This window comes from Parasteatoda tepidariorum, chromosome 7 (assembly GCF_982258835.1).
Source record: "Parasteatoda tepidariorum strain Cologne lab strain chromosome 7, Ptep-v5.0, whole genome shotgun sequence".
Taxonomy (NCBI): Eukaryota; Metazoa; Arthropoda; class Arachnida; order Araneae; family Theridiidae; genus Parasteatoda; species Parasteatoda tepidariorum.
Genome location: NC_141761.1, coordinates 96,966,579 through 96,980,559, shown reverse-complemented (window position 1 = coordinate 96,980,559; position 13,981 = coordinate 96,966,579). Strand labels below are relative to the sequence as shown.

The window sequence follows — 13,981 nt, the reverse complement described above, 5'->3', positions numbered from 1 at the left end:
GTGGTCACCCACCCGCACACTGACCGTAGCCAGTGATGCTTGACTTCGGTGATCTGCTGGGAACCGTGTCTTAACGATCAGTCCACTGCGGGACTAATTTTATTTTATTTAGACGAAATCAAGAAAAAAAATCAGGAATCCTTATATGAAAAAAACTGAGTCATACCACATGATTTTTTTGGCCAATAAAAATGCACCGACAATATGGAAAATGGCTATTTTTGCTATTGCGTTTTAATCATATATGGAGAAATGCCTGGTTTTTCCCGTGTTTAATTCTGTTGAGTTTAAGAGTTCTTTTTGTTTGTATTGTAAATGGTATGGATTTATATTGATTTTATATGGAATTTATATGGATTTATTTCCTATACAGCTATGTAGGTAACAACATTATTTAAATGAATATTATCTTTGTACTGAAATGAGCAAAATGAAAGCAACGTTATAAGAAAAGGGATGTTTTTCGAAACCTCTGTTCTCATATAAAGTAATATTTTTTTTATGAATATTAGGCTATTTTCAAAACTGTTGTGAATTTGTAACAGTTATTCGCGACTGTTGGGTCAAGTTTAGCACATCTTTAACCAGTGCCCTCTGTGCTAATTCTAAAATTTGGGCGAAATATGATTGTAAAGAAAAGTCAAAACATTGTGAAATATAAAAATGTTTGTGATCTGGTTTTTTTAATTTTAAAAAAATCTCATAAAAATCAGCAGAAATTAAAGAATTGAGTGAGGAACATTTTTTTTATTCTTAATTTATTCCTAATACAAATTCATGTGTGGGTTTCAAATCTAAAACTAGGTTTGCTTCCTTAACTACAGGTTTTTTTAATGACATTTTTAGTCTATTTTTGTAGAAAAAACATTAAGTTAACATGATTAAAAACATGAGTTTAAAAACAATATATATAACAGGGGGTCATAGAAATGTTGCGACAAACTTCTAGGAAAATTAGGGCACATCATCATGATTAAAATTGCATAGAAAACCATACAAAGAAATTTTATCGCATTGTGGTACTTCCATATCATTACTTGTTTAGAAGCACAAGAAAAAAACAGTTCATATTAGGGAAACGCCCCTAGTGGCGCATGATGACATTTCCGGTCATGGTTTCCTATACAATTTTAATCCTGATGATGTGTTCTAATTTTTCCAGAAGTGTTTTGCGATATTTATGTAACTCACCGTTTAAAGATTTTAAACCTGTACATTTCGATTTAAAAAAATAAAATAAAATCTCACTAATAAAAAGCGCGGGAGAGAAAACCCAATTGCAAATTTTAAACTAGCGAAACAAAAGTATTTAAAATTTCTTAAAAAATCCAAAGCTACAGAAAAGAAGAAAAAAATTTTTCACAGTGTTGTTCATTGACCTTGATAATTTTTATCGAGGTGAAAAATTCTCGCCAAATCGGTAATTTATAAGAAAATAATAATAATTTTTAAAATATTAAAGTTATTTATCCGTTCTAAAGCTCGGATATTTTTTTACGGTCAGATAGTACATATAGTTTAAAGTTATAGCTTTGCTTGAAATATAACATATTAAGGTATATAATATAAGGTATATAAATAATATAATATGGTACATAATATAAGGTATATAAACTGTAGATATTTTATTTTCTTTAACAAATGAACTTAGAAAAACAGTTATCTGTTCCTTTCTTTATAAGAAAAATTACTACTTACATCATTAGTGATGAAGCTGTCAACAGTATGAACTTTTTGTTGAGTAGCCCCTTTTATAATCCAATCAAGTCCCTTGTTGTGCAATAAACTCACGTTGAAGAATGTATAATGAAGCATCAATTTCGTAGTATTTTGATTTGGACCAATCAACAAAATGTCTTCCTAAAAAAGCAACACAAGCTCATAATGTTATTTTTTTTTAAATTTTAACAACACTTGCGGTAAATTACAACTATAAGGTATATATAAAACAAGTCCCGCAGTGAACTGATCGCAAAGATTCGGTTCCCAGTAGAACACCGAATTCAAGCATCACTGGTTGGGGTCAGTGAGCGGGTGGGTGACCTTTCTGATCAACCTACTCAGGGCAAGATATCGGTCGTCGTTAAACTGTTCTGGTGTAAAGAGCTCGACTTCGCCCTCAGGTCATCGGTCACTAAGGCTACCAAAGTGTGAGAGCCATTCCCTCCGAAGAGGATCAAAATTGTGATGCCACGTCTTCGGATCATCCTCGGGGATACTTCCCAGACCTCCGCGAATAGCCAACAACTCCTAGAAGAGAGAAGATCTGAGCACATGTAACACGCATAAACAAGCCCAAACGTAATGCCATCTTTTGTATCTCCCCCACTGCGCAGATTAATAGCCCAGGCTTAGTGACATCTTCCTTTCCTCCACTGCGCAGTTTATGTTTGTTACGCCGGACTACTAAATTGATCCGTAACGAGGCCTTCTCTCTGCCAGGAAGTGTTGTAATAGCCCATTGTGCAACACTAATGCGTCGTAAATAAAGTACTACCACTACTATTACTACTAGAGATAAAACAAATTATCTATATGCTATGGTGAGAAAAACTTTCTAAATAATATTTTCCAAACCAAAAAAAAATAACTTTTTATTTAAGGAAAAAAATCATTTTTCTCCAACTTAAAAAAACCCTATAACTTAAACGAGAACTTTGAAACTTCATATAACTTATTTTGACACAGAAATCGATTGAAATTTTAAATTTAAGAACTTTGCAATTAATTCTAAGTAAAAAAAAATTAATTACTGAAAAATAAATGAAAACTCATGAAAATCTATCCCATAACGAAATAATCAAAAGAAAAGATTAAAAGTCCACTTGTAAAAAAAATTATAATAATTACCTGTATGAAACTATGTCCGAATCTTAAGGCAGCTGCTGCCATAACATTATATACTGTTGGATTAATAGTTTCGTCATATCCTTCGTATGGCTTGTCTTGATCAATCTTCAAGTCAAAGTAATCCATTGCTTCGTCACCTAAAAATAAATGAGGTGTTCAGAATTACAACGCTGAAAAAATATTGTTTTATTTGTTTATGTGTTTTTTTTTTAAGTATTTTAAAAATCATAATAATCATTTGAATTAAAGCTGATTCAATCATCTTTTTGTTTTCTATTATAAATTTTATAGACCTTCGGGATATTTTATTAGTTTATTAACCTAATCATCTTTATCAATAGAAAAGAGAAAATCTGTCTGTATGAATATACGCTAATAACTCGAAAATTGGATCGTATTTTGTTCTATACTCTGTTGCAAGAATTCTCTCTGTTGTCTGCTTAATAATTCTACGATATATATCGTAAGAGATAGCACAAATTAATTCTGAAAGTCTAAATGTCTTATTTTGTAACTTTAAAAAAATCGTCTGCATTAACTAAGTAGCATATTTGAAGTCAGCCTCTCAAACTATTAAGATTGAGTCCAAGAACATGAAGATCCGATCATTAGATCAAAAGTTATTTAGAATGGTCCGTTTCCTCTTCTTGAAGTCGAATAGTCTTGGATTGGTATTGTTTACTTTTTGGCTTGTGCGCTCAAAACTAAGAGGCGTATGAATCAAAAACTCAACCAAAAGACGAACAGATAACAAGCACAAAGGCAACTTAAGAGGTAAGCACAAAGGCAACTTAAGAGTTAGATAGGGATTCGAACTCGATACTTCCAGGTTTCAGTTAGTTTGGCCAGAAGGTGATACTGGGTAAACTTGTTGTCGCTCCAGCTCCATATTGATCGGTTTCATCTTGTTGATGTGAAAAGGGTTCGCGATCACATTATACCGATTGTCTCGAAAACGTGGCCTTCCCCTTGAACTATAATTGGCTGAAACGGATATGCTTTTCTTTCCTTAGTTCTTCTGAAAACACCAAAAACATTTGGAAAAATTATTTTTTTGAGGATAAACAAATGACCCTCTCATTTTTGATAATTATATTAAATGACCGCTAAAACTGGTGCAGATTTAACAACGAGGTTTTTGACCAACCACTTTTTATTTTTAAAAACATTAAAATAAAGCAAATTGCTTCATTGTGGACATCCAAATGATGACCATAATTCCCTAGTCATTTCTTGATTTAAATTTTTTCTACCCTGAAAAGTGTTAAGAATAGTTTTCAGTTTGTCCAGTAAGATATTTTTGAGTATTGAAATCTAGTCAATAAAGCCAATATATATAATAAAAAATTCAAAAAATCAATGATAGTTTTCGTGCATTTAACTAACAGATTCAGTTAGTTAATCTTACAAAAAATTGATAGTTTTGGAAAAAGAGGTACTATTATTTAAATATTGGCATATATTACCTAATATAATATTCAACCAATCAGAATACATCACGTTCTGAATTTCAGCAATTACAATGCGACGAGCTTCCTGGTATAATCTCTCGTCGTTCCAATAAGGATTTATGTCATGTAACTCTTCAGCAACTCTGTTATGTTCTCTATACCATAACACGTGCATAACAGTCAGTTCTGTCAGCATATTTGCACGGCGATCACCTAGATATGGATTGGTATTTTTAGTGTACTAGAATAAAATTCCTCAAAAAATATAAAACCATTCCTGTAAATTGCACTCCTGAAAAAAGGGTTAGAACTTTACATACTTGGCAAGCAACTATAGTTCGTTCACCAGGAGTTGACACTTGGCTCCGTTTTCATCTCGTAGTATCCAACGATACTATTTCGCTATTTTTGGGAGAAGGATGTGTACAAGGTTGCTGTTTAGCAATCGTATGATAAAAATATTAATTTCGCAATCTTTATGTGCATTTTTTTTAACATTAAATATTTCTTAAATTTGATGATGCTCCTCTTTTTTGAGTGAATAGTTTGTCTTTTTTGAGACATTTTGCTGCAATATATTTAATTAACTAGAGTAACGAAAGGTATAATAGCAGGTGATAAAGTGAAGTAAGTGACTGAAAAAGAATTCACTGTTTGCGTTTGGTACGCATTAAGGGTTGTCTCAATTTCAGGAGCGGAGACGTTTCTCCTCTTACTTCCAAGCTGAAATGCTCTTACTTCGTCAGAGGAGGTGGAGCCAAGTGCCAACTCCTGATGAACGAAATATACCCAAGAAATGGAACAATCGTAAGGATGGAGCCTTTTACCCAGGGTCCCACACTGGTGGCATTAGATCGTTATTATATCTGTATATAATTATAACAATTCATTTTTTTATAATTATTGTTAATATTGAAATTAAGAAACATAAAAATGATACGTATAAATATCACGATAAAATAAAGAAACATATAAATGAAATCGAAAATAAGGAACTAATCTCATTTCTGAGTACCTCGTACAGAAGAAAAAAAATTCCTTTTTGGTAAAAATTATGGAATAAGAAATACGATAAATAACTTTAACTGATTCTCTAAGCGGAACATATCTATAATAATATAATGAAGAGTTTGTCTGTTCGTTTGTCTTATATTTTCTGAACCATTTGTTCTACAACGCTGAAATTTGGACAGTGGGTTAAAGGGGCAATTTTAGCCCTAAAAAATATGTTCGAAAATTCCAATTTGTCCGTTCGGAAAAGATGTTTAAAAAAGGGAATTTTTGCAATGGAATTAAACTGCAAATGATTCTTTTTTTTCCCTATATATTAAAGATAACGTAATTGAGGCTTCCTAGATTGTAGCTATCAATAGAAAACACATTTTATTACCCATATATTAAGATTTAATTATTTTTATTCGTTGTAACTGATAAATTCAATTATCACCATGAACGTGGTAGCATAGGTGAAGTATGTCAGCAAATTAGTATTCCTAAAGCTATCTGTAACCAATATTTTAGTGTCTATTTCATTTACAGTTATGATTTAAAAGATGTTTCGATAAAACTAAATTATTTGCAATCAACGGCATTTTATTTGTTTTTAATTTTTATAACAGTCGTTGAACATTCGACCCGATTTTTTGAGTTTACGACTACCAATGTTCAACTCCGCATCATTGTAATTTTGAACCCAATCCGGAAGACAAGAGAACTCCTGGATCAAGTATTGGGAGAAATTTGCCTTCGTATGGGACCGTTTGATGGTACTAACCCATATTTGCGTTACATAGAAAGAAAAATCACGAAAACCTCCCATGGTTAGCTTGACTATTACATATAGTCCACTAAATATAGTTTATATAGGAGATTATATATATGGCCATCGTTTAACAGTCAATCCAATTTTTGAGTTTACGACTACCAATGGCAATTCCGTAGCCTTGTAATTTTGAACCCAATACAGAAGACGGGGAACTCCACCAAGTATTGGGAGAAATTTGCCTTCGTATGGGACCGTTTGATGGTACTAACCCACATTTGCGTTACATAGAAAGAAAAATCACGAAAACCTCCCATGGTTAGCTTGACTATTACATATAGTCCACTAAATATAGTTTATATATGAGATTATATATATGGCCATCGTTTAACAGTCAACCCAATTTTTGAGTTTACGACTACCAATGGCAATTCCGTAGCCTTGTAATTTTGAACCCAATACAGAAGACGGGAAACTCCACCAAGTATTGGGAGAAATATGCCTTCGTGTTGGACTATTTTGATGGAACTGATTCGGATATGCGTTAGGAAAACCACGAAAAAAAACCCGGTTAGACTGACGGCAAGGGGACTCTAACACATGATCCGTCTACCACTGAGGATATTCTTCGTCAGCACTGAACCATGGTCACCTCATTAGGAGACGAGCGCTCAATTCTCTGAGCCACCGCGGCTCATTTCAATAACATAGGCGAAAATCTAGGATGATGAGAAATTCATTTGCTTAAGCGAATCGCAGCAGTAAAATATTTAAAAAGTTTTATCTAAGGCAGGGATGGGCAAACTTTTTTGGTCGAGGGCCAAAAATCGAGGGGAAAAAATGTTTGATGGGAATTTTAAAAAAAAGCGATATACAAGTTTTAATTTAAATATTTAGTGAGATGAATGAAATTGCGATTTCATTTTTAAAAGTACCTTATATTAAGGTTCAAAGTGATATATGCTTATTTTAAGGAACAAGGCTAAATGTTTTTCTGTTAGTCTACTTCTGAAATGATTTTTTTCTAAGGTTCATAGTTGAAAACTCTTGTTCACATATATAAGATTAAGCAAACATAGCGCTGATTTTCTGGGCATGAAATATTAAATTTTGAAAACTAGCTTTTGTTAATGATTTGTCAAACTTTGGCATATTTAGAAACAACTGCTTCAGATGATTGTTAGATTGTCCGCTCGTTGGATCTTAAAATGCGCAGTCTGCCAAATGCGAAGTATAATTTAACTATATTAGATTCCTCGAGAAAGACAAACGCTAGTTAGAGCCAATCTACGGCTATTCTATGAACTTCTACTTTCAACATTTTACCAATTGAAGCTGTCTGTGCTAACTATTTCCATCAATTTATGTTTTGTAGAACAAAAATAGAGAAAGTAAAAAGGTCATCAGTACTTTGTTAAAGAAGGAAAAACAGAAATAATTGCAAATAGTTGTCAAGATGTATATTGTTTATATTTGCCACTGATCGGCAAATTAAAATTCTATCCGCGGGCCGGATAAAACCTTCCGGCGGCCCACAGTTGGCCCGCGGGCCGTAGTTTGCCCATCCCTGATCTAAGGCCTCGCTCAGCCTGTGGTGTGCAGATGGTATTGCACTTTATTGTTGAACATATTTTACTTATCGATTGTGCTATTCGGTATGCATTATTAATCCTTATGTTGTTCACGAAATTCGCATATTTAAACGAGTAAAAATATTTTATTGAAACATACCCTCAGAACATTATCCTGGAAATTATTTTGTCAAAAATAAATAAAATTTTAAGTATTTCCTTTTTATAGTACACGAAATTTAATATTGTGCTACTAGTTTCAAAATATAATTGCGTGAGATAAAGTCAGAATAAATCGTGTTCCATTTAAGATAGCACAAAATTAAATAGCACTTTTCCAGGAGAGCACACTATAAACCAAACACAAATCAAGAATTAAAATATAAATATAACCTGAAGCAAAACATCGATATTTTCCACAGTTTATATCTGAATCGTTTCCGTACACTGGAAAAAAAGCATTGTTGATTTTTTGGGTACGCAGTTGACCTAAATTAAAAAGAAAAAGTTGAAACAAATTATTTAAAACTCTAGTAATATATATATATATGTAAGTAAAAATATTGAAAAAATAATAAAAAATAATGACAAGAGAAGAAAATTATTAAAAATACTTTTCAAAAGTATTTTTTAAAAAAAATTATTTTTTAATTATTCAAAAAAAAAGTTGCATTGATTTACACTGATCTATTTTAACATTTTGCGATCAATAATAATTTAAAAAATTAACAATGCAAGTGAAAAACAGTTTGCAAGAACGTAACAATAGCGCAACAGATGCTATCTCTTTCATACCCAAGGAAACTGTTGATGAATTCCCCCACCCGCAATCACTACCTCCCCTCTTTCTTCTGCTTCACGTGTGTAACGGAAAAAAAGTAGAAGAAATTTATGCAAATTCTCTACAATGATTTAGTGGGGGGGGGGGTGAAATGCTTGAATAATCTAACTTGAAGGTCAAGTTTTTTCTATTTTTTTATTTTTACTCTCAGAAATATTCAATTCCGAAATTTAAATATGTTCTAGTAAAATGATGCAACACGATGAGCACGTGGCTAAAAGAGGAATGCGTGAACTGTTTTATTTATTTTAAATTTAACTGTTATTTTATACTGTTGTTTAATAATTTGAGTTAATTATGACTAGGATATAAAAAATTTATTATGAAAGAAATAATGCGTTCGTGATCATTTTAGGCTTTAAGGCAGGGGTCCCCAACCTTTTTGTACCTAAGAGCAAATACCAGAATATCGGTCCAATGGCGGGCACCATTTATTTTTTCAAGATAAATTTATAGTTGGTATGGTAAACATAGGTAATAATACACACCACATATAATGCACAAAAAATTTAATTTTAAAAATTAATTTATCATATAAATATAATTAGTATTAATATCCTTTGGAAAATAAATTATTACTAAATTGTTTGTAAAACATATGTAGCATAAAAATTATTTATGAATACACTCAATGTGATCTTTGACATTGCATTTCATTGGCCAGAGCTTCATAATTGGGAGAATATGATGAAATTCCTGCTCGCAAGCAATCGTCAAGGTGTTCATTTGTAAGTCGTGATCTATATTTTGATTTTATAATATTCATTGTTGAAAACAATGATTCACACAAGTATGTGGAACCAAAAAACGACTTTATTTTATATGCTGCTCTTTTTAAGAAAGGAAATTTATTTCTGTCAACTATATTCCAGAATTTCTCATCTGATATAATAGTTTTGAGGATAATGTCATTCTGAAGATCCAAAATTTCTATCTCCACTTCTTCTTGTCTCACTTGAAGAAATTCTGAAATGTATGTTGCTATTTCGGTTACGTTTATTTGGTTGGTAAAAGGATTTACAAAAAAGGTGACCATAGGCTCGATGCTATTAAATTGTTGAAAGCGCTTTTCAAATTGATCTTGAAGTAATTGGAGGTTGATGACAAATGTTGATAAATCAATTTCACTGTCACCTATCATTTTTTTCATGCATGGAAAATGGGCAAGAGACTTCGTTTTCAAATGTGATATCCACAAAACCAGCTTAGCTCTGAAAGAGTTTATAGCCCCTATCATTCTTGCTATATGTTTATCCTTTCCCTGCAGCTCCAAGTTTAAATTATTTAGTTTTTCCATTATGTCTGTTACGAAAGATAGATCCGCTAGCCAAAGAGGATCGTTTAGCTCTAAAAATATTTGGTTTTTGGCTGCAAGATAATTTTTTATTTCTTCAATTAAGTGTATAAATCGATCAAGTACTTTGCCTTTACTGAGCCAGCGTACTTCAGTATGTAAAATGAGGTCAGCATCATCAGGATTTTGCAACAGGGCCTTGAAAAGTCGATGCTGCAAAGGAGATGCTCGAATTAAATTGACAATTTTGGTAACAATATTTATTACGTGCCCAAATGGTAGTACTTTACCGCACAAAACTTCCTGGTGGATAATGCAGTGATATGACATAAAATTTGGAAATGTCTCATCTTTTTTACAGAGAGCAATAAAACCATTCACGTTTCCCACCATTGCTGGTGCCCCATCAGTGGTTATCGCTGACAATTTCTGAAGAGGCATATTTATCAAACTTGCAAATGTTATAAATGTTTTATAAATATCCTCTCCTGTTGTCCGTCCTTTCATGGGCAACATTTTTGGTAGCTCTTCTTTTACTGTAAAATCACTTAATACCATTCTCACCATAACTGCTAACTGTGCTGTGTCTGCTATGTCTGTAGACTCGTCGATTTGTAGTGAGAACCACTCACATATTTCCAAATCACTCTGCAATTGATTTTGCATATCTCTTGAAATGGCTCCTATTCTTCTTGTAACAGTATTATCTGATAACTGTAAGTCTTGTATTGCTGAAATTATTTCATGTTTGTTGGAAAATCCCTCAAATAAACAATCAGCACCAGTAAGAAATGCTTCTTTTATTAACTCACCATCCAGAAAGGGTTTTTTTTTCTTTGCGAGCATATGAGAAATTTTTAAAGAAGCAATAGTGGCATTTTTAGATTTTATCTTAGTACTTGTAAAAAGCGACTGTTGTACAGAAAGAGTTGATTTTAACTGCTCTATTTTCTTTTTTCGAATTGCAGATTTAAGTGGATAGCTCGTATTAAAGGTAGAATGAACTGTTTGGAAATGACGTTCAACATTATGTTTTTTCGGCACCGCAACACTATTTCCACATAACAAGCAAACACATTTATCTTTTGAATTGACGAAGCAATATGATTCCTCCCATTCGGTATTAAAATTATAGGTACGCTGCCTTTTGCTTGATCCACTCATTTTAGTGTAAACAAAGGAAGTATTTAAAAATAATGAAGAAGTAAACGCTGTATGCAAAAAATATGAACATAAAAAGTATAAATCGAAAAAGAAATCGACAAAACGAATGAATGAACGTTATTTCAAAGCGATTTTCAAGAGACGAGTTTCGAAAAAACGCCTTCGTAGTACAGCTACTGTAAAAATGGACCGATTCATTTTATTTCAGGTGTGGGCGACAGTGGAAAATAGATCAGCTACATTTAGCTCTGTTCTGGGGGGATGAAGGTCGTTTTCCTGGTGACTTCTATTTTGTTAGCGTTTATCATCTTTATTAAAAAAGCTTAAAATTTTTTTTAAAAATGCAGTCTTTTAAGGGAAAACGGAAAACTGAAATATTTTATAGTCGGGCACAAGCAGCGGGCACACCTAAAACCATCGAAGGGCGCCATGGTGCCCGCGGGCATAGGGTTGGGGACCCCTGCTTTAAGGTATCCGACTGGTTTCGACAACTTCTTTTTTAAATATTAATATGACATTTTAAAAAACTAGTTTCTATGTTTTATTATTATAAAATTAGCACAAAAAATTTTTTTAATTTTATTTTTCAAAATGGTCCTTTTTTTGTAAAAATGAGACATTTTTTTGCATGTATGCTAAACAACGTAAAACAACTATCGTGCTAAACAACTATCATCCAAAACAAAAAATCCTTTGAGGATTTTATCTAGAAGGATATGAACTATGTTTTGAACTATTATCTTAAAATCAAGGGTATATACTACTGAGCCTGGGATCAATATAGTAAAAAGAGCAATTTTCTACACGTGCCTGCGAAAAAACTTGCATAAAGAATGAAATTCTACTTTATTTCTCTTAGTTTGTACTTCAAAACATGTGTGCTATCAGGGGCGGATCCAGAAATTTTTCCTGGGGGGGGGGTCATAGACTCAGATTCCCCCCCCCCCACAGTTAATTTTTTATCAAAAAAAAATTTTTTTTAAATACTTTTCTGAAAGAAAAAAACTGAGGTTTTTAATGCTAGTCTTCTCATTTATTTTTTTCATAATGAACAATACATAAATAATTCAAGTATTCAACATCTTTAAATAATAAATGTAATGCGTTTTTTAGAAACTTTGGCAAATCTGTCAATGATTTTTTCAACATCCAAATCCATTTCTTCGATGAATGTTTAATAATGCGAGTTCATTTAATCGTTCTTGATTTTGAGTTGCTCTAAGCCAAGTTTTGAGGCATCCAGATTTTAGTTACGAGTTTAGCAAGTTTCCCATCTTCACCTTTATACGATCTTTGGTTAAATCTGTTGAAACGCGCTTGGAGCGCTTCAACATTATTAAAGTTTACAATGAAACTAAGATGAATTTCGTTTTAATCTTTTGGATTATGATTCTGGAAACAGTGAAGAACATAATTAGATGGAGAAAAAAAATCAATTTTTCCGACCTACCTAGATGTATATACTCCCTTAAATAATTTTTAAAATGTTTTATTTCTGTTGTGAACTATTAAAAAAATTATTATTTTTATTTTTTTTCAATTTGGGGGGTCATGACCCTCCCCCCCCCCGCTGGATCCGCCACTGTGTGCTATAATCAGGGCCGTATTAACCTATAGGCACATTAGGCACGTGCCTAGGGCCTACGAAATTCAGGGGCCTACGAAAAACTTGGGAGAAAAAAATTTGTAGACAAAAATAATTTAGCTTTAAAAACAACAAGTGTATTTTGCACAAAATTATGAAGATACAAATAAAAATATAATATTTTTCGGTAATAAATTATTTTGCAGAATCTTATGATCATATTAATCATATTAATAAAATCATAATCATTAGTGAATCATATTAATAAAAATGTTTAAAAAAATATGCAAGAAAATTTTAGCATATATTTTGAAAAGAGGGGATTAGTGGGGGAGGGCCCAAAAACGGCTATGCCTAGGGCCTACGAAAGGTACAATCCGGCTCTGGCTATAATCATAAACACTCATGAAAAATTTTAGAAAAGTGGTGTAAAATGTGGAGAGAAAAAACCTAATTTTGAGATAAACGCATTTGAAGACTTAAAATCACTAGTCAATCCACTGTTATCAACTTGCACAAAAACTGCTATAATTGGATACAAACTGTAAATAATTGGAATACAAACAAAAGTATTTTTAGAAAGCTACTACTACAGGAATTCTAAATTTATTATTAACTTAATTTTGCGCAAAACGAGATTATTTGTTTATTTTTTATATCGATTTTTTAAAATTATTTTAAAGATTTTTAGCTGTTTATTTATATATTTGATACATTAAAATTTTAGTAATTTAAAATTAGTAAAAAAAACGGGATAAGTTCGTAATTGTTTTGTGTCGTACAATTTTGCGCAAAACAAGATTTATTTTATTTTATTCAATTATTATTAATATTTGTTTTTGAATTATTGTAAGAATTTTTAGCTATTTAATCATTTGATTTAATACTATTTAGATATTTCAAATCAAAATACGATAAAGCGACGTGATTCGATTATTCTGTATGGTACAATTACGATAAAGCGACGTGATGTGGTTGCGAACATTCGATAGTATAGTATTGAGGAAAAAAAACTTACCATGGTTATATGCTCTCAATGGTTTGGCACTAGATGCATCTGATCCATAGATAGTAGAAGCATCAATAAAAGATGTTGCCAGGTCCATCTGTTCTCTTCTACCTAGATATGTGTCAATAAATCTGTTAAGAAATGCTTCATTTATACTACTGTTTTGAAACCATTTACAACTAGCATGGTTTCAAAACCGTAAAAAAAAAAGAAAGTTAACTGGACATTAGAGATAGTTTAGCAGCTTTATGGTGCTGTCATCCATACGTAAATGACAATATCGTATTCTAATATTTCAGGGCAACAAATTAGGGAGTGCAGGGCACTGGAAGCTCTTCATCTGCTGAAAAGAATGAAGGAAATATAGTGGTGTCAACACCGGGACTCGAACCCCCGTTCCATCGGTCATGAGATTGGCAGATTAGCCCTCTCGGTTATAATATACACCTATCTG

General features: G+C 32.2%; 1 protein-coding gene across 2 annotated transcripts in view; it reads right to left on the bottom strand.

Moving 5' to 3' along the window:
* LOC107444912 (salivary peroxidase/catechol oxidase) overlaps nt 1-13,981 on the bottom strand; it is a 68,893-nt gene that overhangs the window by 11,195 nt on the left and 43,717 nt on the right. For both annotated transcript variants that reach the window (XM_087168315.1, XM_087168314.1), the window contains exons 13-17: nt 13,537-13,638; nt 8,028-8,123; nt 4,317-4,514; nt 2,851-2,987; nt 1,699-1,860 (exon numbers count right to left, since the gene is read on the bottom strand). In XM_087168315.1, coding sequence (XP_087024441.1) covers nt 1,699-1,860; nt 2,851-2,987; nt 4,317-4,514; nt 8,028-8,123; nt 13,537-13,638 — 695 coding nt within the window. The remainder of the gene's footprint in view (nt 1-1,698; nt 1,861-2,850; nt 2,988-4,316; nt 4,515-8,027; nt 8,124-13,536; nt 13,639-13,981) is intronic.